At 34.4% G+C, this 25,109-nt stretch overlaps 1 protein-coding gene across 3 annotated transcripts in view; it reads left to right on the top strand.

Moving 5' to 3' along the window:
• The window catches only part of CRPPA (CDP-L-ribitol pyrophosphorylase A), a gene marked incomplete at both ends in the record, with an annotated part of 256,119 nt that overhangs the window by 115,523 nt on the left and 115,487 nt on the right, over window positions 1-25,109 (top strand). For all 3 annotated transcript variants that reach the window (XM_084230762.1, XM_084230761.1, XM_084230760.1), the window contains 2 exons: window positions 13,248-13,340; window positions 14,057-14,149. In XM_084230762.1, the coding sequence (XP_084086888.1) occupies window positions 13,248-13,340; window positions 14,057-14,149 (186 nt within the window). The remainder of the gene's footprint in view (window positions 1-13,247; window positions 13,341-14,056; window positions 14,150-25,109) is intronic.

The raw sequence follows: 25,109 nt of genomic DNA, 5'->3' as shown, positions 1-25,109 counted from the left end.
TATATGTACCACATCTTCTTGATCCAGTCATCTATTTTTGGGCATTTGGGTTGTTTCCAAAGCTTAGCTATTGTAAACAGTGCTGCTATAAACATAGGGGTGCAGGTGTTCTTTGGAATTGATGTTTCTGTGTCCTTTGGGTAAATACCTAGGAGTGGAATTGCTGGGTCATATGGAAGCTCTATGTTTAGTAGGTCCAGAAATCTCCACACAGCTTTCCACAGTGGTTGGACCAGTTTGCACTCCCACCAACAGTGCAGAAGAGTTCCTTTTTCTCCACACCCTCGCCAACATTTGTTGTTGCTAGTTTTTTTAATATGTGCCATTCTCACTGGTGTAAGATGGTATCTCATGGTAGTTTTGATTTGCATTTCCCTGATGACAAGTGATGTTGAACATTTTTTCATATGCCTGTTGGCCATTTGCATTTCCTCTTCAGAGAAGTTTCTTTTAAGCTCTTCTGCCCATTTTTTGACTGGATTATTTTCTTTGTTGTTGTTGAGTCTCATCAGCTCTTTGCAGATTTTTGTGATCAGTCCTTTATCATTAGTGTTGGGTGCAAAAATGTTCTCCCAGTTGGTGGGGTTTCTCTTTGTTTTTGTTATTGTCTCTTTTGCTGTGCAAAAGCTCTTTAATTTGATATAGTCCCAGCTGTTTATCTTTGCCTTCACTATCACAGCTTTGGGTGATGTGTCTGTAAAGATGTCTTTGATGTGCAAATCACGTAGTGTTTCGCCTATATTTCCTTCTATATATTTTATGGTTTCAGGTCTTATGTCTAGTTCTTTAATCCATTTTGAGTTGATTTTTGTGTATGGTGTGAGGTGGTGGTCAAGCTTCATTCTTTTGCATGTAGCGACCCAGTTTTCCCAGCACCATTTATTGAACAAACTTTCTTTGCTCCAATGCATAGTCTTTGCTCCTTTGTCAAAGATTAGTTGACCATAAACCTGTGGGTTTATTTCTGGATTTTCTATTCGATTCCATTGGTCTGTATGTCTGTTCTTGTTCCAATACCATGCGGTTTTGATGATTATGGCTTTGTAGTATAGTTTGAAGTCTGGGAGTCTGATGCCTCCATTCCCTTCTTTTTTTTTCAGGAGAGCTTTGGCTATTCGGGGTTTTTTGTGATTCCATATGAATTTCATCAATAATTGTTCTATTTCTTTGAAGAATGACATTGAAATTTTGATTGGAATAGCATTGAATCTGTATATTGCTTTTGGAAGGATGGCCATTTTAATAATGTTTATTCTTCCAATCCATGAGCAGGGGATGTCTCTCCATTTCTTTGTGTCTTCTTCTATTTCTTTTAACAGTGTTTTATAGTTTTCTTTGTATAGGTCCTTTACCTCTTTTGTTAGATTTATTCCCAAATATTTGATTTTTTTTGTTTCAATAACAAAAGGGATGGTCTTTTTGATTTCTTCTTCTTCAGATTTATTGTTTGTGTATAGGAAGGCTACTGACTTTTGCGTGTTGATTTTGTATCCTGCCACTTTACTGAACTGATTGATGAGTTGAATTAGCTTTTCTGTGGAGTTTTTGGGGTTCTCTATGTATAATATCATATCGTCTGCAAATAGTGATAGTTTGACTTCTTCTTTTCCTATTTGGATTCCTTGGATGTCTTTCTCTTGTCTTATTGCCCTGGCTAGGACTTCCAGTATTATATTGAAAAGCAATGGTGAGAGTGGACATCCTTGTCTTGTTCCAGATCTTAATGGAATTGCTTTCAGCTTTTCACCATTGAGAATGATACTGGCTGTTGGCTTGTCATAGATGGCCTTTATGATGTTGAGGTATGTTCCTTGTATCCCAAGAATTTCAAGGGCTTTTATCATGAATGGGTGTTGCACTTTGTCGAAAGCTTTCTCAGCATCTATTGATATTATCATATGGTTTTTATATTTCTTTTTGTTGATGTGTTGGATAACGTTGATTGATTTTCGGATGTTAAACCATCCTTGTGCCCCTGGAATGAATCCAACTTGGTCGTGGTGAATTATCTTATGGATACATTGTTGGATTCTGATAGCTAAAATTTTATTGAGGATTTTTGCATCAGTGTTCATTAGGGAGATTGGCCTGTAGTTTTCCTTTTTTGTGTTGTCCTTGTTCGGTTTTGGTATTAGTGTAATGTTGGCTTCATAGAACGTGTTTGGTATTGTCCCTTCCTTCTCAATTTTTTGGAAGAGTTTGTGAAGGATAGGCACTAATTCGTCTCTGAATGTTTGGTAGAATTCATTTGTAAATCCATCAGGTCCTGGGCTTTTGTTTTTGGGGAGGTTTTTGATTACCATTTCAATTTCGCTAATTGTAATTGGTCTGTTTAGGTGTTCTATTTCTTCTTTATCTAGCTTTGGGTGATTGTAGAGTTGTAGGAATTTGTCCATCTCCTCTAGATTGTTAAACTTGTTTCCATATAACTGTTCATAGTAGTTACTGATTATTCTTTTGATTTCTGCTGTGTCCGTTGTGATTTCTCCTCTTTCATTGATGATCCTGTTTATTTGTGCTTTCTCCCTTTTTTCCTTTGTGAGCCTGGCTAGGGGTTTGTCTATTTTATTGATTTTTTCAAAGAACCAGCTCTTGGTTTCATTGATCTTTTGGATTGTTTTTTTAGTTTCAATTTCATTTATTTCTGCTTTGGTTTTTATTATTTCTTTTCTTCTACTGGTTTTGGGGTTTTTTTGTTGTTCTTTTTCTAGATCTTTGAGCTTCGAGATTAGGTTGTTTCTTTGCGTTCTTTCTTGTTTCTTGATGTGAGCTTCTATTGCTATATATTTTCCTCTTATTACTGCTTTTGCTGCATCCCATACATTTAGGATATTGGTGTCCTCCTTGTCGTTCAATTCAAAAAATTTTTTAATTTCTTCTTTGATCTCCTCATTAGTCCAATGGTCTTCCAGTAGTGTGGTTTTTAATCTCCATGAGGTAGGAAAGTTCCTTGCCTTCTTTTTATGGTTTATTTCTAGTTTGATGCCTTCATGGTCAGAAAAGATGGTTGATATGATTTCAATCTTGGTGTATCTGTTGATGTTTGTCTTGTGCCCCAGTATGTGATCGATCCTGGAGAATGATCCGTGTGCGCTTGAGAAAAATGTGTACTCCATTTTTTTGGGGTTTAGTGTTCTATAGATGTCTGTTAAGCCCAATTGCTCTAGGTCTTTATTTAGAGCTTTGGTTTCTTTACTTATTTTTTGTCTTGTTGATCTATCCATTGTTGATAGTGGTGTGTTGAAGTCTCCCACTACGTATGTGTTTTCTCTGATGTCTGTTTTCAGAGAGGACAACAGTTGTCTGATATATTTTGGTGCTCCTTCGTTTGGTGAGTATATGTTAATGAGTGTTATTTCTTCTTGAAGTATTGTCCCCTTGATCATAATGTAGTGACCATTGGGGTCTCTTTTTATCTTTTTGAGTTTGAAATCTGTTTTATCTGATATAAGTATAGCTGTTCCTGCTTTCTTTTTTGGTCCATTTGCTTGTAGGATTGTTTTCCATCCTTTAACTTTGAGCCTATTTTTATCTTTTGTAGCTAAATGTGTTTCCTGGAGACAGCAAAAGGTTGGGTTTTGTTTCTTAATCCAGGCTGCAACTCTGTGTCTTTTTATTGAAGAGTTTAGTCCATTTACATTTAGAGTTAATATTGATATGTTAACATCTGTATTTGCCATTGTGTTTGTCTTTCCTTTGATTTTATTTATTTATTCTTTTAATAACTTAATATTCAAAGAGATAATTGAAGAGAACTTCCCAAATGTGAAGAAGGAGCTGAAAATTGATATACAAGAAGCAAGAAGAACACCAAACTTCCACGACGAAAGGAAAAATACAGCAAGACACATAATAGTAAAGCTCCCAAGAATCCAGGACAAGGAAAAAATAATGAAGCTGGCAAGAGGGAAGAAACAGATAACATTCAAAGGAAAACCAATCAGGCTGACATCAGACTTCTCCGAAGAAACACTACGGGCAAGGAGAGAGTGGAGGGACATAGTCAACAGACTCCAAGAAAACAGATGCCAACCAAGAATACTCTATCCCGCAAAGCTCTCCTTCCTCTTTGAAGAAAGAATATGGACCTTCCCAGACAAACAGAAACTCCGGAATTTCATTGCAACTAAACCCCCACTCCAAAAAATACTACAAGGAGTCCTAAAGCCAGAACCTCAGAGCGACGAATAACAATGAAAGAAGGCCAAAAAAAAAAAAAAGTTGATCTATATTCTTAATTAAACAAGGACAATAGGGATTTTTCATGTATTTCATGTATCTACTTCTTCCTGTTTCCTGAGGAATATAATTTAATCATTTTTTGTGTAACCACAAGTGCCAAACAGAATACAACTGAACATCATTTATTTTCCTGAGTGTAAGGCACACTTTGGTTTGTTGAAGCTCTCCATGGTAACTAGTTTATTTTTCGTAATGCCCTCAAGGTTGTGTCCAGTATGTGCATCTGTGTCTTTTCTTATAGAACTAACTAAATTCACTATATGACACATTAGTCAAACAAAACATCAAAAACAGTAAATTAAGTAAGAAGAAAAGCAGAAATAGAAGAAACAACCAATTAAACCCTCAACTGTATCTTAATACCCATTCACAATAGGTTTATTTTATGCTAATTTTGATACATTATAACACAAAGTATAAAGACATTGGCATTTTAATTTTTTGAAGCTCAACACTGTAAAGTGTAGTAACACTGAAATAGCATGTAAAGCTATTTCTACTATTGGACCTTTAACGCTAAACAATGTCAGCAGCAATCCAGAGTACGTGGTGAATCTGTGTATGTATAAGACTACAGAAATTAGCTGAAGATGGTACCGTTAGATCCATGTCGTTTATTTGAGGTATTAGCCAGATTTTCCGGTTAGTATTCCAGAGATTAAAAAAAGACAAAATTGTTGGGCCACTTGTTTTCTCAGGTTAGTATTTATGTTTATGTTTTATTTAGTAAAATTAATACTTTATGCTTCTAATTGGTATTCTTGGTTTATAATATGCTTATTAATGAGGTAATAAGGATAATCTTCCTCAAATATCATCTTGTATGCTTTTTCTTTACATATTTAACATAGCTTCATCTTTTATATGTGTGTGTATTTTTTTTTTTTTTAAGATTTATTTATTTATTTATGCTTACAAGCGCTGGGTTGTGAAGCTACCTGCAGCCTCTGCAGTGCGGGTTCGATCCCCAGCCACCGAGTGAGGGTCCCACATGGCGCGCAGACCTCTCCTGCCGCCTGCTGCTCCCCTCAGCAGTGTATTTCATCAGTCTGTTCTGCTCCCTGCTCTGGCTCTGGTGAATTCTCTCACCCTCCCGCGCTTCTGACTCTACCCAGTGCTTGTATAAATAAATAAATAAATAAATCTTAAAAAAAAAAGTTAATCTAGCACATGATTTCTTTATGATTATATGAACATGATTTCTTTGTGATTATTATTCTTTATGATTATTATGAACTCTTCACTAAGCTACTCAGATTTGTTTACAGCAAATTTTAGTTTTCTTCTTGCTTATTTCCTAATTTAAGATTAGAGGCAACATATAAACTAAGTGGAAGATGGAGTTTATTTAGCTCTTTTTAATTTGTAGCTCATCTAGCTATTTGAATAAATTTGTCAAATTTGTGGTATAATGTAGAAATGATGTGCTCATTTTAAAATTAGATCATTTGATAATTTTAGTATTTCCCTTGTGAAAAGAATGGCTACTTTCTTTTTTTTTTAAATAATAAATTTTATTTTTATATTCCTCATACAGTTGCAACCCCCCCATTCTGACCCCAATCCCTCCCCTCCCGCCCCCCACCCCCCAAAAAGTGTCTCTGGTTCATAGTTTTTTGTTGATTTTGATTTTCACTTTCTTATAGTTGTTCATTTCCCTGGTCCCTTATTTAAGTTTTCTAGATTCCTGCTATGAGTGAGACCATCCGGTATTTTTCTTTTTCTTTTTGGCTTATTTCGCTGAGCATGATCCCTTTCAGCGCCATCCATGTTGCTGCAAATTGCATGTGTTTATCTTTTTTGAATGCTGAGTAATATTCCGTGGTATATATGTACCACATCTTCTTGATCCAGTCATCTATTTTTGGGCATTTGGGCTGTTTCCAAAGCTTAGCTATTGTAAATAGTGCTGCTATAAACATAGGGGGGTGCAGGTGTTCTTTGGAATTGATGTTTCTGTGTCCTTTGGGTAAATACCTAGGAGTGGAATTGCTGGATCATATGGAAGCTCTATGTTTAGTAGGTCCAGAAATCGCCACACAGCTCTCTATAGTGGTTGGACCAGTTTGCACTCCCACCAACAGTGCAGAAGAGTTCCTTTTTCTCCACACCCTTGCCAACATTTGTTGTTGCTAGTTTTTTTAATATGTGCCAAGAATGGCTACTTTCTTAAAGAAAGTCTTTAAGAAAAAAAAAAAACTGCCTTTGTTGTCACCTATTGATTCTTAAGTGCTGAAGAGCAAAATTTAGAAGCCTCCCTCTAATCCAGGATTTGCAGAAGTCTTACTAGTGTTTGTACCGCTACTTGTAGTAGTCCTACTACAATTATTTGAAATAATATTTTGTTTTGCAGCCTTACCAGTGTGAGTGGGTGATAAAATAGTAGCATCCTTGTTCACTACCCACTCCATGTCAATGTTACTTCCCCATCTCACTTTAAGCAACTGAAAATGACTCCTGATGTTGCTATATTTCACTTGAGGACAAAGAACTGTTTATATAACCCATTTTGTTTCACACACATTCAATATTTTTAGTGGCTCAGGGTAAAGCTAAATATATCATATTTGTATGTATAATATAGTGTGTACAACTACCGTAGTTGTATGCAACTATAGTGTAATAAATTTTTGGGTGGTCAGAAAAGTCATGACATATTTTTTCTATGCAAAAATGTGTCATGAATTTTCTGACAATCCAATATAATTTTTAGTAAGGGATTATATATTTTCCTTAACACTAATTGGAAACAATATTTGCTGGTGTGGATTCTCATTAGCAATTTCAAATTAATTATGTTTTGACTAGAATATAAATTATTTGTTGTACATACTTTATTAGTGCATGTTTATAGAGAAAACAAGCTATAATTATACTTATCAGCTCCTGGGAAGGGTCTCTTTCACTTAGAAAAAATTTTATAACTGTGATGAAATTTTGCTTTAACTTTTGGCAAGACTTTGACAGAAAAATGTAGTTGAAAATAATGAGATCTTTAATTTCAGTCACTTATGTTTGCCGTTAAATCGACCAGTATAGATAACAGCATTGAGTCAGAGTTTGTGAGAAATGCAGATTTTTAGGCCTCACTCACCAGATCAAATGGAGTCAAAATCTATATTTTTTATAACAAGGAATTCTTAATGCATACTGACATTTGAGAAGCACAGGTCAAAACTTTATTTCATCTCCCTGGTATGCTACATAAGCAAAGAAACTGTCTAGTTGGGTGCCATGGTCTCAGTGTACAATCTAGTGTCTGGTTCACAATCCTGAAGTAAATAATAAAAATCTTACAAATATTGATTGAATGAATGAAACTCTAATCCATCAGTGGATAGAGAGGATACTCTTTGTGACTCATTTTAAATTAAGACAGATTGGTTTATATCAGCTTACTGATATCAGTTTGCAAATGTTTTGTGCATTACTAAGAAACAAGAGGTCATATTACTACATGTACCTTTCAAACATATCATCCTTTTTCATTAACAAATTGACAAAATGGACAATATATGAATATATGTGCCAAACAGGATTTATATGAGTTAATACCCCTCATTTCTTACTATAAAATTGTCTATTAGTTACAAAATGTATACTTTAATTTAATACTCTATTAAAACTCAATGGAAAGGTTAATTTCAGCAGATATGCATTTGGTGGCTTTACCTTTTGTTTAGACACTATCTATCTTTGGATTTGAAATCTCTGATAAAATGGGATCTTGAACTCTCTGTGATAGTGCTCAGGTTTGTTAGGATGAGTGCCCATATTTTGCATTCCCCAACCCTTGTAGTTTTGCTTCAGAACAATAGTAGTTCTTCAAAATGAATTTTAACAGCGTGAGAGATGCACAAAGGAGATTTTATTAAAGGAGTATTACCAAAGTAATCTCTTTTAATACCATCACCAACTGCATATATTCAGCATATATTCAGTGTAATGCTGCAGAAATACTTGACTCTTAGAATAAAATCTGAGGAACTGAATTGAAGGATACTTTCTTCTCTGTCTGGTACCCAAAACAATTATCTGAGTTAGGGAATTGTGTACAGCAGTGTTTAAGGGTTTTTTTAGTACTTAAATGACTTTCTGTGGATAGTTGTTTCTCTTGAGCTGACTTTAGGACTTTCAGTGTCACTCTGAGTACAGATCTTGTACTTCCAAGATGAGGTAGTAGTTACCTGGAGTAAACTGACACTTGGTGTACTTTAAGGGTAAGTGTGTTCTTTTGGGGTTCCAACAGACCTTGGTCTGAGTATAATACCCCTCACAAACTATGATTTTGGATAGTTATTTAACCTTCAGTGATTAGGCTTTGTTATTCATAAGAGGATAATGATAATGTGTGGATAGCTGTATCATCTGGCTTCAATAAGATAATTGTTTAAAAATACTTAGCACAGGGCCTCCCTGGTGGTACAGGGATTGAAGACAGCGCTATCAAGTTTTGGCCAGCCACTGCAGCACAAGTTTGATCCCTGGCCAGCCAGCCAGCGACCCACAAGGCACAGCAGACTTCTCCTGCCTTGCCTGCTGCTCCCCACAGCAGTATATTTCAGTAGATCTGCCTGTTCTGCTCCCTACTCTCTCTGGTGAATCCAACTCTTGTATGCAGAAAATAAATAAATAATTCTTTAAAAAAATACTTTAGCGCAGATTCCAACAAATAAATGTAAGGTAAATGTAAAGAGGTAATGGAGATATGGTAGTATTTTATAGTGTCCTTTAAAAGTAGAAGTTAAATGAGAACTGGGTGGAATTATAACAAACATTTAATATATCACCATGTGAAAGAATGGTTACTAGTATCTTACATATATTCAAACAAAAATGAATGACATGTCAGCACTCCTTCTGGACTTTAAACTTACTAGAACAGTGATTATTGGGGAAAATCCATGGACTTAGAAACAGGACCAGTGTCTGTTGCATTACATAGTATTGCAACTCAGCTGATGGTGACAGATGCTTCAGTTAGCAGCATTCATAGTGTTGTTACAGGGCAGGGAGGGGGCACCCCGGGCCCCCAAAATTGCCATCTATCACATCAAGATAAAATATATAAGACCTTTAATGAAAAAGGAACATTAATACAATTAGTATGCAAAGGAAAATACAAAGAATATAGTTTTCAAATCAAGCACCCAAAGTTTCCTGTCCTTGTGTAAAAGACCACCCCAGCAGGATTGGCCCAAAGCAAAGCCTGAAAGCCTGCCACAAGTCTAAAGCACCTTCTGGCAGGGACCCATAGAAAAGGATCAGAAACAGTGAGACAAGTCTGGGAGGAAAATAGCGAAATTAAAATAAAGATAAAAGATGCCATTGTTAAACTTCACCATGGGCTTCTCACCCACATCTGTTTTAACCAGTTCAGGACCAAGAAGTAAGTGCAGTTTCTTTGCAGGTCTCTCTGCTCCATGTACCTCCTCCAGGTCTCCTTCTGGCTCTCCATCCTCCTTTCTTCCTTCTCCAGTCTCCTCTCTAGCTGCTTCTTCCTGCTCAGCTCTAAGCTCCCTTGGGTAGGGTAGGAAACCTGATACTTCCCCTTTTCCTGGGGACCACCCTGTTACTTTAAATTTCACAGAAGCTTTAAAAATCTGGATTTACACTATAGAAAGTCTTTTGTCCCCAGCTTTGAGATATAATTGACCAATAAAAATTGTATTTATTTAAGTGTACTGAAAGGTTCAGCATGGTAAAGAAAAGGAAAGCCAGGCTAAGTTTCTCACAGGCAGGAATCTATTGTGCTCCTGAGTGAGGTTTGCAGATCCCTGCAGTGGTCAGATAATTCATGCCTGTTGGGGGATAAGGGCAAGCTTTTATAGGGTGAGATCTGGCCTTGGAGGGAGGTGGAGAATGTGGAGTTGAAGTTGTATTTCAAAGATGTTTTTAATCTCAGAACTGGTTGTTCTTTCAGTGCTGCTTATCAGGGCAGGTGCAAACTGGGAAGAGCCGGCTCTTGGGATGCAGGTGGCAGCAGTTTCAAGTCTCCCCTCCCCCCACCGCCCCCATCTCTGCCCTGGCCTCAACCTTACATGTACAACTTGATGTTTTGATATACATATGCACTTTAAAATTGCCACAAGCAGGGCCTCCCTGGTGGCTCAGGCAGTTGAGCGCAGCACTGTGAAGCTGTCTGCAGCCTCTGCAGTGCCGGTTCCATCCCCGCCAGCCGCGGAGATGCCTACATGGCGAGCAGACCTCTCCTCTCTCGCCCCCTGCTCCCCTCAGCAGTGTATTTTGTCAGTCTGCCTGTTCTGTTCCCCACTTTGTCTCTGTGAATCCTCTCACCCTCCCGTGCATCTGGCCTGTACTCTGGTTCTGTATGTATAAATAAATCTTAAAAAAAAAATTGCCACAAACAAACTAATTAACATAGTCATCATTTCACAGCTAAAGGTTTCTGGGTTTTGTGTGTGATGAAAACACTTATGATATCCATTCTTGGTAAATTTTAAGTATAGAATTTTAATTATAATCACACATTGTACATTAAACCTTCAGAACTTAATCATCTTGTGTAACAAGCTTTGTATATTTGACCATCACCTCCTCAAGTCTCTTACTCTTAACTCCTGGCAACCACAGACTTTGTAATTGTTCATGTTGTCCACAGAGTGGAGAGGAAATATATCTCTCTATGACGCCTTTGTTTATACCCACATCAATGGGTTTATACCCACATTGTTGGAATGGGAGGGAAGTGAGAAATTGATCGATTCAGATTTAAAGATGATCCAGCCAACGTGTCCTGTAAAAAGACAGCTGGCTTTTCAGAAACACGTTTTTGAACCTCTGACTCCTGGCACTTGAACCCCTAAACCTTTCAATCTTAGTTAAGCCTTAAATCTTCTTGAAATGGAAAATGTTTTGACAGCCCATCTCCTTTGCTAATATTCATGCTTTAAATAATATTCGAATATGCAGCCATTTGCATTTAGTTAATGGTAAGACTTTTCTAAATTCTTAGTTATGATGTAAGGAAAATATTTTTTTTTGGCTATAGTTCTTTAATTTTACAGAACACATTGGAAGGTTGTTTTAAATTTTGTTTAAATATTCTTTGAACCAAAATATTTACAGAACAAGGATTTCTCCTAGCCAGCAGATTGTTCTATTTGTTGTGTTTGAGTGTGGAGACATTAGGAATGACAGCACAAGATGATGCCAGGGAGCTTTTTCATAAACAACCTAATAGCATTGTCTGATGTAGTCTCTGTTTATTAAAGGTGTCAGACTCCTTTGCTATTTTTAGATACAATTTAAATTTCTTTACTCAAGCATGAAAAATACTGTTTGTGTTTTGATTGGGAGGAAAGCAGTATCAAATATAAGAACTACATTAAAACAGGAACAATCATAAAAAGAGTCTCAAGTTCAAGAAGGAAAGCATTGAAGTTTTATTTTTTTAAAGGAGGTACAAGAATGGTAATATTTAATTATTTTTTATTTATTTATAATATTTATTTATAAAATATCATGTGCCTTCATATGTGGTCATTAACTGATGCATAACTATTTTTTAAATGGAGATTTGAATTATATAATAGAACAAATATATTTTTATATCATTTACAATAATAATACCTAACACTATGAGGCTGGGCACTGTGTTTTCCATGTATCTATATCCTATAACTTAAGAGTTTACTTATTTGTTCTTTAGGAAACAATGATTTTAATAAGGAAGTAAGTACATATTGAAGTTAACATGGATTGAAGTTAGCACTGGCACAATTAAGCCTGATGTTTGTGACAATAGAGGAAAATGAACTTGAGAATATTTGTTTTAAAGAGTGGAGTTGGATCGTTAGCATTTAAATAGAATCAGTAAATAATGGAGGACTTTAATTGCAAATTCTCAGTTTCAGATTTAATCTAATAGGAATTATACATGTGACATAGTGGTGTGTTTGTGTGTGTATGTATGTAAATTTGCATGCTCTGAATTGGAAAAATTAAGTGGTTCTATTTCAGGAATGCTAATCTTAAAGTACTCTTCATGTTTCATGAATAGTTTGCTTGTATTTTTTTTTTTAGAATGTGTAATACACAAATGCTGTAGACTAAATGTATTCTCCCTCTGCAGTTTCTATGTTGAAATCCTAATCCCCAATATGATAGTATTAGAAAGTGTGGGTCTTGTTAGGTCATGGGAATGAAGCCCTCATTGATAGGATTGTTACTCTTATAAAAAGACCCCAGAGAGCTCCTTTACTTTTATTAAGTTAGGGTTCAGCAATGAGACTGGTCTGTGAACCAGGAGGTAAGCCTTTACCAGTCACTCAATCTACCAGTATCTTGATCTTCGACTTCCCAGCCTCAAGAACTGTGAAGAAAAAGTTTGCTGTTTAAACCATCCAATCTTCTATTAAGGCAACCCCAAAATCTAGGATAGCAAATAAAATAATTACTTGAAATACTTAAAAATAATAGTAGCAACAAGGTAAAGTATTAGAGTGAAGGTAATGCATAAAACTTTCCTCCTTTAATGCATAAAAAGAAAACCCCTCTTAGAATAATGTCTTTATCTTTCATTATCATTGCCTTGATTCAAGCTTTATTTCTCTCTCATGTTTGTAGTCATTCCAGGTTTAGTTAAATCTGGTCTTTGTAACTAGTTTTTAATATGATTCTTGCATGCTCTAATAATCCCTAATTAATCAACTTTTTTTTTTATTTTCAGCATTCTCTGCAATATGTTCTTTAAGAAAAACTGTTTCTGAATATATCTACTTTATTTTTTCCTTATCTGAATCAATTTCTTATGCCTTTATTTACTAGAATAATAGTCATTATGCATGGACTACTTCAAATGTCTTTTTTTTTTTTGGTAACCTCATAAACTTCAGCCTAAATTATTTTGTTTTCATCTATGGTCCTTGGTTTTATGTGCCTATTCCAATTTAGTGCTCATTTGCAACAAAGTTGTTTATGTTCATGTTTGGTTTATCTTTCTAGATGGTAAAAAGTCTTTTCCTTTAATTTTGTTCTCCTAGCATGTAAAAGTCACATCTGGGGCTCTGTGTCATGTTGGTAGAGATCTTCAGCAAATCATCTTACAGCAATGCTACAGTTTTGTTTGTGTAAACGTAAGTAGTAAATACAAATGACAGAAAGCACTTGTGCATATGCATAAATGTAATATGAACAAGAACTTATTTTTCTTTATTTTTAAATATTTGAATTTAAGATTTTTTTAAAGATTTATTTATTTTATTTATTATACAAGCACTGGGGTACAGTCAGAAGCGCGGGAGGGTGAGAGAATTCACCAGAACCAGAGCGGGGAACAGAACAGGCAGACTGATGAAATACACTGCTGAGGAGAGCAGCGGGTGGCAGGAGAGTTCTGCACGCCATGTGGGACCCTTGCTGGTGGCCAGGGATCGAACCAGCGCTGCAGAGGCAGCGGGCAGCTTTGCAGCCCAGCGCTCAACCACTGAGCCACCAGGGGAGGCCCTGAATTTAAGATTTTGATAATGAGTTGTTAAAATTTATTTGGAAATTTTATTTTGTCTTTTGAATAGGGAAGTAAACATGTTCTAATTTGTTAATTCCTATGAAAAGAGGTTGATATTTTTCTAGACAATATTTTAGTTTTTTTATTTTATAACTGGTGTAGATGACACAGGTTTGAATTAATGAATCATTTAATTTTTAATATTATGATTATTTTAAAAATATTTGAAAATTAAAAATTAAGCTGGATAATTATTTTTATTATTTAGGTAAAATCTCTCCATTTTGCCCTTAAATTGACTTTTAAATCATTTAAGAACTTTCTTTCATTTTTCTCAACTTTCAGGCATTGACCTCTGATTTCCAAGAAACCCAGAAATTATTGAATATGCTGGAAAAGGATAATCTTTCAAGTTTATATCCTGTTGTTGTTATATCAGTAAGTAAATTAATGCAGATTCCTCCCCCCCACCCCCCACCCCGCCAATTTGCCCTGATTTTTGCAGTCATTTAGATGAGCCAACAAGTTTGGATAACAACAATCAATTTTAAAGTATATTGTGAGTTTTCTAGTTGATTTGGTAATGTGAAAGAACTTTATATATAGTGTATTACCAGGATGCCATTAAAGAAGAAATACAGAAGTTTAAAATAGACAGAAGAAGTCAAACGAATGAAAATTGACTTTAAGGGTTGCTTCATTATTTCTGCTCCATGTGCAACAGAAGTAGGGCAAGCACCCGATTAAGGAGAATTCCTTGAAGAGTGGACTATTAAGAGTTTGGAGAAATGTTTGTGTGAAAGACTAAAAATTTAGATTAGAATTTACTTTATTGGACTATTAAACTGCACAGCAGAAAGGAAAACCAGTAACAAAACCAGGAAGTGACAAATCCAGGCCAGCCAAACTAAACGAGAAATAGACTATAATCTGAAGTATTTTGCTGTTAGAAGTGGTTGGGAACAAGAAATTCAGAAAAGTACTCAGCAACTGGAAAATTACTAAATTTCAAGACTGTCCCACCAAGCGAGAAGTTAATTCTTGTTAGACAAGGTGATTAATGAAGAGTAAAGATAATTTGTATTTCAAACATGTAATTCTAGACTGAACAAATAGAGGCAAATTAGCAATTGGAGGACTATTTTCCTGACTTGTAGTATTTGGTTATATGTCTCACAGCATCCACCCCAAAACACTAATGCCATGCTGCTATGAAATTGAATCCCCTACCCTTCCCCGTTTCTTCCATGCTCCTCCTCCTTCTGGTAGCCACCATATGTTTTATAGATTCTAAGCGTTAAAATGTTATTTTAAATTGGGAGATTGTCACTCTACAATTAATATTTATTCACTGATGATTTTCTCATGGCATAAGGTTATTATTAAACTTAATAATCAAAGGTCAGTAAAACATGTCTGGAATCTGTGTCCTTAGTATGGGATCAGTCACTGGAAAAGGTGGAAAAGATAATGGTTGCTTCTTAGATTGAGAGGCAAATGAACAGTGTCCTCATTTTTAATTGTTTTGTTAAATGTTTGTATGTCTCATCCTTTTTCCTTCTGATACTACAGAAGGCCATTTCAGTTTTCCTTTGACTTAAAATTTGTCAGAAGCTTTCAAATACTGCTGAAATAATTGGTTTGTGGAAAATATTGTAATTGTACAACAAAAGACAAATTTGAATCTGGATATCTGGAGAGATGGTTTGTGATTAGTATGTGGGAACATATACATACAAATATATGTGTATAGTGTGTGTCTCTAAGTGAGAACACCGTGCAAACATAAGTGTATACGTGTGTGATTGGATAGATTGTGTACACACACCAGGCTATTCAGAAGCTATGCTGTCTCTACTTTGGTTTGCCTGAATTACTTTACTGGCAATGAAACCAAGATTTAAAAAAATACCCTACCACAGCAGTTTGTCAAAAATAAGATTTTGTTAGGATATTTTAAATTTTGAGAAAAAATTTGTCAAAGTGAAGCAATCTATTGATTTCCTTTCTTGAACATACAGGTTTTATTTAGCAGAACATATAGTCCAAAGTGACATCAAAATCCTGGAAACATGTTTCCATTTTTTTACTTTAGAGCTATATGGTTCTATAGTTGTCAAATACATGTATTTTAAGTGTTGAAAGACTATTTTGTTTTGACTGAGATATAGTATAATAGTGCTTTTTTCTATGTTAAGGTTTATCAGCTTCCAATTTTAGTTCATCTGAAGAGAGGAGGAATTAGCACAAATCAGCCAGCTGCAAAGTGATAGTGTTTTAGGAGTCTGAAAGTTTTTTCTATATATCTAGTTAAGGTTGTCTATGTATCTAGTTAAGGTTGTCATTTGCAATGTCATATTTCACTCAACAAGAACAAATATCCAGTACTAGAGTTCTGGATAAACAAAACAATGTTGGGTGTTCTAACTCCTGAAAATTGATGCCAGGCCTATAATATTGATGAAGCCCCAAATTGTTTCTCTTTTACTGTCAAGTTACAGAAAACTCTTTGTGGGGTTTTCGGTTAGCTTGTCATTCAATAGTCACTCAAAAGGACATGTTATTTTTCAACCTCATCCAGAATATTTATCCATTAGTGGGAGATAAGCACTAAAGGAGTGAAGTTAATGTGGGTTTTTGGTGCCCAGTACTTAGCATAATTAGATTTTGTTTCATATTCTGCATGGGACCTGTTTACTTCTAGACTCTTATAAAAAGTGAAATGGGATAAGAAATAATATAGAAGGTTTTTGTTATTTAGGATAAACTGGCATAGGTAAAAGGGTGCTGCTTTAGGCTCTAGTTTGAAAAATGGCCAAAATTGCACCAGGAAGAATAGGAAAAAATTGGGACTTTTCTTAAAGGGCCAAGGTATTTATTAAAATAATTTAATTTCACTTTTATGTAGAAAATTAGGTTATGTTTACAAAAATGAATTTTTTGCTTCATCTTGTGAATATATGATAGTATTTTGTGACATGCTTCATTTCAAATGCAATTTTTGCAAAAAGCTTTTTTTGACATTTATTTTTGTAAAAACTCTTTATGAATCTTTGATATCCAAAATATTGTTTTAATCACCTATTTGATCATCATTTATACTTTCTTTTTACATACATTTAGTAGTCTAATTTGAACGATTTCACATTTGTTGATGGTGTTGAGTATAATTTAAGTTTATCAATATTAATTTGATTACCTGATTGAAATGCTTTTGTTTTGGTAATTGTAACTTCATTTTATTATAATTAATATTGAATTGTCAGAATTTTACAATATTGAGTTCTTGGGCTGAAATATCAGCATTGAAGTGGGCAGATACAGTTGGATGGGAGCATTTTAAAAGTATTCTATTTTTCAATGAATTTGTGTGTGTTAGGATAATTTTTATTATCCTGTGCAATCTTTAACTTGGAGCATTTAGCAGCACTCAGAATACAAATATACCTTGTACTAGAAGTGTATACTCTATGTGGAAGATAAAATTCTTTATTAGAGATTGGTTGACATCATGGAATTTAAAATATCAGATCTCTTCCTGTCCTTTAATAAGACAAACCTTATAAAAATTAAAAATCAGTGATTTTTTAATAAAGTTAAAATTGTATAGGAATTATGTTTGAGAGACCTTTTCACTTATGATTTCTGATGCTGTTTTGGCTTATCATATACATTTTCAAGAAGTTATGTTTTTAGCCTGCGTTGACTGAAGTTAGCCTTCTCTTCTTTGTCATTGTCAGTGGTGGATTATACTTCTAGCTTCTTTTTCAGTTTGCACCTCTCAAGAGGATATCTGGAAACTCTTTTAGTAGTTTCCTGATACAATAGCCTCAACATGGAACATGTTTAGTTCCATGTTTTCTACACTTACCATATTTTTTGTTTACTGCTAAAATAGTAATAAACAAATGTGTAGAAAAATAAAGTAATATATTAAAGATACTAACATATAATAAGAGTTAAATTCATAAAATTTCTAATGTAAGATCTTTCAGAAAAAGTATGGATTTGATTTTCAAATCAAACGAAGTGTGAGGGGTTTGAATTGTAGACTGAGTTCTTTGCTTAGAAATTAATGGTCAGAGAGCTGTTTTTCCCTGGTGATGGAGAAGAGAGATTTCAGGAGGCAAAACTAGGTTTTATTTCTAGCCAAGATTATATTAAACCAAATGTAACATCTTCAGAAATTACCTTCTAGGTCCAAAAGGTAAAACAGAATTCTAATTTTTTAAGATCCGGCAAGGTTTCCACAAAATCCTTTGGTACTATTGTCAGGATAGAAGAGTGTAACTGACATATGATAGCCACTGACAAAATGTTTAATTTTTAAAAGAAAGAAGAAATTGGTAAGAAGTCAAACTAAAGTTCAAAACTGAGAGTTGACGCAAACTCCTCTTTAATTTTACTTGGTAAAATAGTTTATCATGCCACTTTTTCACAGCACATTACGGGACTACTATCCAGATAATATGATAATTATCTGTTAATTACATGAGAACTCTATTTTACTCTGCCTTTTGTAGACAATAATTTTATTGGTGCTTTGTGACAGATAAGAATCTTCTCATGAATTTACTTTACAAAAAATTACCGTATGAAGTTTTAATACTTTGTAAAACATAAATAAGTCTTCAAAGTGCCTAATTTAGTTCTAGTTCCTAGGAAGTAGTTTATTGACACAAGAGATGATAATAAGTGATTTTTAAAATACTTCAGAATATTTAATATTTGAGCATGTCAGCAAATAAAAAAATATAAAAACACCATCCATTGATACTTGATACTTTCACATCTGGGAAAATAGTCACAGAGATGCAAATTATTTCCAGAAGGTTCTACAACTTACCAATGGCAGAGACAGGAACAGAATCAATCCAATATGCAATATATCATATATGCTTTGTTCCTTATTTGCTCTCCAGAATGTGTTAAATAGTAAGATGAAAAAGATTAAAAATATACATATACACACATATATGTATTTAATATTCCTTCCTAATAGAGAACAAATGATATTTTGAAAAACATAGTGATTCTTTCTTTTTAAGTGCTAATAGCTTCTTTCTTTAACTTCACAGGGAATAGAGCCTTTATTGAACTTTTATTATTAAAACTTGTGGTCCTGCCTATTAAATTGTTTACCAGATCCCAGATATCTCTCTCTGTCCCCCTTTACATAGCTACTTGTTTTAAACAAAATTTTCTCTTGTTAAACTAATTACTATTACATTAAGAAAATGTGTTTTTAAGGTACAATTTATTATAAAATAAACAAAAGAGAGCTGGTTATTATAATTCTCACTGCATCCATATTGAGTTTACTTTTTACTGTATGTGTCATTCAGGGTTCTAGCTTGTTTGTGAGTATGTTGATGGGAGAGGCTTGGGTAGGTACATTTAATAGTAAGTGACCTAAAAAGCATGTCCAAAGCCCTGTTCTACTTTAGTCTCAAAAATGTTGCTACTTACCCTTATATATACCTTGTTTTTTTCCCTTCAGAAAATACATTAAATTTTATAATGTTTTCTCTTAAGATACACTAGTTTTCTCTTTTCATGTTTATACTTTGTGTCAGTGCCAGAAATGAATTATTTCCATAAATTCTATAAATATTTTCATTTGTTTTCTGCTAACATAGTAAGTCTCAGGCATTTCCTGCTTAAACAAATAATAAAATCTAAATAGATAATGGTTTAACATACCTTTAGGACGTACTGTCTCATTTCAGTCATGAAGGGATTCGTATTGAACAGAAAGGTAAGGGGTGATGAAGTTATTCTTAATCGTAGGTGTTGAATAGAAAGAATTGACTGTTATTTTAAGTTTTAGGAGATCTTTGCTTGTGACTGAATGGCCTCTGAAAAGTTTGTGTTGTGGGATTTTATAATTCCCTAAGATTAACTGTGATGGACATATAACTGATACTGTGTAAAGAAATGCTCTCATAGGATACAACTTCCTAGCATTCCCTTTTTTAATGAATAAAGGTTATTTTCACATAGGATGATATTCTAATGGAAGATGCAAATAGATAAAATTCTAGAGGACTTTTCCAAAGTCTCCCAAATTAAATTTCTTGGCTTAGCACAGGATTTAGAATCATCATTTTCCTAGTTTAAGCAGTTTATTGAATTTGGTCAGATGAATGAAGTTGCTAGTTTATTTGTCAATTCTATCCCAATATATCAGTCTGTAAAATTAAACAGGAAATGCGCAGGACACAAAAATAAGGAAACTAACCATCTTTTTTAGGCAACTTACATTAAATTTAGCCCCTGAGTGATGTTCTGTCCTCCAAGACCATCTTATATTTTAATGTTGATTAGCATTCCAGGTAATTACACACACACACACATACACAGAGGTCTTTAATGTTATAGTAGTTTTGCCAGGTCTTTTCTAGTGTTTGTATGATGGATTGTATTTTGTATGAATTTTTTTCTGTACTATTTCTTAATGTTCTTAAAAATTGACACAAAACAAAAATCCTTGGCAGTGGGTCAGCCCACTAGTAAACAGAAAGATGATAAGAATATTACCAGGACTAAGTGCTATTCCCTTAGCATAAAATACATTGCCACTTACATATTATTTTTGTACTTTTCTGGAAAGCCTGAACAGTTGTTTCATTGAAAGCTTTGAAAGCAAGAAGCTTCTTGATTCAAGCATGCGTTAGCTTGAATCCTTTTTGCGGTAAATTTATGTGTGATACTTTTAAAAATGTATAATATGATTCAGGTTTCCAGGCATTCCAGAACTTTCTTTAATGGGGTTTTGAAGGTTGTATTTACTCTACGTAAATCATGAGATACCTGCTGAGGTGGAATTCAGCCAGTGTTGCCAAGATAATCCTAGTGTCAGCATTGAGATTTTCTTATTCAAAATGACACAGAACTGGTTCAAGTCCTCCTGTAAGTCTTTCCTGAGTACTCAATAATATCCTTTTCTAGATCTTTTGAGAGAGAACTATAAATTTGTTCTTTCAAATGTAATCTATTTCTGTTAATGGCTGAGTTTTGAGATTTTTGCTTTATTAACAAGAATCAGTCTATGACCTATTTCTTTTATTTTCCATTTGTAAGAGATGGAACCCCCTACTACATATAGAAATTCTCAAAACCCACCCTCACCTGCAAATGAGGCTTGCTAATGCATGTTAGTAATATAATTATGTTAATGTTAGTAATAACAGTCAGTTAGTGAATGCTTGAAATGAGTCACCACTCTTTTCTTTAGAAAAATCCAATTTAATCCTCAGAGCGATCCTGAGATTTGATTATCAGGGATGCTATTATCTTTAGTTCAAGAAAATCCTTGCGTTCATTTGACTTTACCACATGATGTTTAGGAAGAATGTCAATACTTCTCTTGTTTGACTAATAGAAACCTAGGTTTTTAAAAGAGAAAGGAGTCTTTAGAACCATTTAGTATAATGCTTTCATTTTTACAAGAGATAACTAAAGCTTGCTTCTTTGCCTGGATCTGACACAACTTCTTCACAGAAGGGGCCAGCAAATTTGTCTTCTGAAAGGCCAGCTTGTCAATATTTTAGAGTTTTAGGATCAGTTAGAATTCATCTTCTTCCTCCATGAACTCTACTTCAATTTTAACCTCATCATGATAACCATAAGATATTTTGCTCATTGTGAGTCTACCAACCTACTGCTCTTACTGAAACCTTCTGGAGACTCCTCATTGGCTACTAGAGAAAATTCAGTCAAATGATAAAGCTTGCCCTGGTCTGAGTCTTCTTTAATTCTTTCATCTTACCTTTCTCATATCCTCCCTGAGCACTTTGCTCTTTAGTAATACCAAACAGCTGTAGTTACCACATATTCACTGCATTACTTGACATTTCTCTTTACTCCAGTAAGTTTTTCTACCTGCAACAACAATTTTTTTAGAGTTTGTTTGCTTGAATTTGTCCTTAAAATTTGAATGATAGCATCTTTTAGAACATCCTTGTGTTCAAAATCTTCTTTTCCAACTTGGCATGTGGAAGCATCCATAAATGTTTTTTGATTTGAACTTGCCTTGATATACCTAGTCATGTTGTCTCTTGCCCCAGCCTATTGAGTGCTGCCCACAACTGGATGCTTTGTGGTGACTTTGAGAAATGAAGGGGACTGGGTATGAGGAAATAGAAATTGCATCTCACATAATAGTTGCATTCGATTATGGAAAATAACAATGATGTATTTTTAAAATTTAACTGTGGTAGTATTGGGGTACCCCCATCAGCTATTACCACTAAGTGCACTCACCACCAACTCACCCATATTCCACCCCTTTGGACCATTGTGCTTCCTTCCCTCTTTGTTCTTAATGATCTTTTTTAACCTGAGTTTTCAGACATTACTTACTATATGTAAACTTAAACTTTATTATGAATTTTACCATCTTGCTCTATGCTGTCCTTTTTAGTATAGTTCAATTTTATTTTCCATTTTGCCTTCCAGAAAAAGAACTTTTGTTTTCATGCAACAATCATAAGTGTTTAATTCCAAATGTCTGTTTTAGTTTTTATGAAACTTACCTTCATATTTCATGTCAGGGAGCATATCATATTGTCTTAATATGACCACTTATGTTATTTTAAATTATTCTTTGAATTTGCACTAAAGTATAGTATTAACCTTTGAAGTGTTTCTTATTCCTAAGGGTGCTTTATTTTTCTCTCAATTTTGAACTTAGGTGGGATGATTTTCAAACATTTTTGGAGAGTTCATTCATTTTATTTATTCCAAATTAAATCATAAGTGGATCACTACTGTATTACACAAATAAAAACTTGTCATTATGAGCATTAATTATTTTTTTCATGCTACATTGGTTTACAATGCTGTATTTGATTTACAGGTACAGGATCATACTCTTTAGTTGCATTTTACCACACCACACCCACTACCAAAGTAGCCATACTCCTTTACCATAGTCCATTGTCCCTCCTCCCCACTCTTCTCTCCCTCCTCTCTCTCTGGTAGCCTCAATTCTAAAATCAAGTTTCTTGGGATTGTAACTGGTTTACTTGTATCTGATATCTGGTTTTTGTCATTCTTCTATTTTATTTTGCTTAGCTTAATCCCTTCCAGTTCCATTCATGTTGTTTTAAATGGACAGGTTTATCTTATTTTTATAGCTGAGTAGTATTCTGGTATATTTATATGTATCTATCTGTCTATTTATCTGTCTGTCTGTGTGTCTATCTATCTATCTATCTGTCCATCCACACATACTATCTTCTTACTCCACTCATCTGTCTTTGTGCACTTAGGTTATTTATATAATGTGGCTATTGTAAATAGTTCCAAAATGAACATAGGAGAGCATTTATTTCTTCAAATTAGTGTTTTTTCATTTTTTGGGTAGATATGTAGGAATAGAATTGCTGGATCATATGCTAGATCTATTTTTAGTATTTTAAGAAATCTCCATCCTGTTTCCATAGCTGGACTAATCTACATTGCCACTAAGATTGTAAGAGGGTTTCTCTTTCTCTATAGCCTCACCAACACTTGTTCCTGTCTTTTTGATAGGGACTATTCTCATAGGTGTGAGGTGATATCTCATTATGTTTTTGATTTGCATTTCCCTGATGATAAGCAATGAGCATTTTTTCCTGTGCCTGTTGGCCATGTGTTATGTCTTTCTTGGAGATGTGTCTATTAAGTTCTCCCTATTTTTTGATTGGGTTGTTTTCTTTCTTTTGATTTGTATGAGTTCTTTGTAGATATTTGTATGTCAGCCACTTGTCATATGTATGGGGTGTAAATATTTTTTGCATTCAGTAGGATTTTTTTGTTTTGCCTTAGTGATAATACCTTTCATTGTGCAGTAGTCTTTCAGTTTGATGTAGTCCCAATTGTTTTTGTAATCTTTTGTTTCTCTTGATGTTGTGGAAAAATCCACAAAGACATCATTGAAGTCTGTGTAGTGAAATATTTTGCTTGTGTTTTCTTCTATGTATTTTATGGCTTCAGTCTTTATATGCAAGCATTTTATGCATTTTGAATTAATGTTGGATGTGGTGTGGGATGGTGGTCTAGTGTCATCCTTTTGCATGTCCAGTTTTTCTAACACAATTTATTGAAAATTTTCTTTTCTCCAATGTACACTTCTTACTTTTTTGTCATATATTAAATGTCTGTATAAGTGTGGGCTTATTTCTGGTCTCTCAGTTCTATTCAGTTGGTCTGTGTGTCTGTTTTGACACACAGTACCATACTATTTTAATTATTATAGTTTTGTAGTATACTTTGAAGTCTGGCATGTCTTTCACCTCCTTTGTTAAGTTTATCCCTGGGTATTTCATTCTTCTAATGAGATTTAAATGGCATTGCTTTCTTGACTTCTTTTCTAGTTCATTGTTTATGTGTAGTGATGAAACTGATTTTTATGAATTGATTTTGTAACCTGACACTTTACTGTACTGATTTATTGTTTCAGTTATTTTTTTATTTTTTTTTAAGATTTATTTACTTATTTATACAAGCACTGGGTACAGTCAGAAGCGTGGGAGGGTGAGAGAATTTACCAGGGCCAGAGCGGGGAGCAGAGCAGGCAGAAGGACCGAAGTACACTGCTGAGGGGAGCAGCGGGCGGCAGGAGAGGTCTGCGCGCCATGTGGGACCCTCCTCAGGTGGCCGGGGAGCAGCCGGGGAGCAGCCGGGGATCGAACCTGTGTTTCGCAACCCAGTGCTCAACTGCTGCGCCACCTGGAAAGCCCCTGTTTCAGTTATTTTTTAGTGGAATATTTAGGATTTTCTATATAATTTGTCATGTAATCTGCAAATAGTGATGGTTTTACTTCTTTCCCAATTTGGATTCCTTACATATATTTCCCTTGCCTAATTTATGAGCATTTATCTTTTATCTCATGTGTGTATCATTTAGTTATATGCTTAATGTGAAATAATGGGGTGTTTTTTATTTATCAACATAGGTTTTGCATATTTGGGATACAATTAAAATGCACATTTTAATATCTGTATGTGCTTTTATTATTTTGTCTGTAACTGAAACAGTTTTAATTAATGTATTTATCTCCATCTTTTGGTTATATTTTTGTTCCTTAGATTCTTGTGAATTATTTTCTCTGTGTGTGTTCAAAGAGTTTTATCTGAGTTTTAAATTTTTATATAACTTGGGAAATTTTAAGCCATTATTTTACCAGGCATGTTTATTTTGCCCTTCTCTCACCTGGTGTAAACTCCAATTACTCTCATAATAGGCTGTTTGACGATTTGTATCTCACTGATGATGTTTATTTTTTCTCTTTTCTTTGAGTTTTTTAAAATCTTTTTACATGGTTTCTATTGCTGTGTCTTCAAGTTTACTAATATTTTCTTCTGCAATGTCTAATCTGTTATTAATATCCTCCTCTCCCCCAACCTCCCC

This window comes from Talpa europaea (genome assembly GCF_964194135.1).
Source record: "Talpa europaea genome assembly, chromosome: 3".
In the NCBI taxonomy this organism is placed as follows: domain Eukaryota; kingdom Metazoa; phylum Chordata; class Mammalia; order Eulipotyphla; family Talpidae; genus Talpa; species Talpa europaea.
This window is presented reverse-complemented; position numbering and strand designations above follow the sequence as displayed.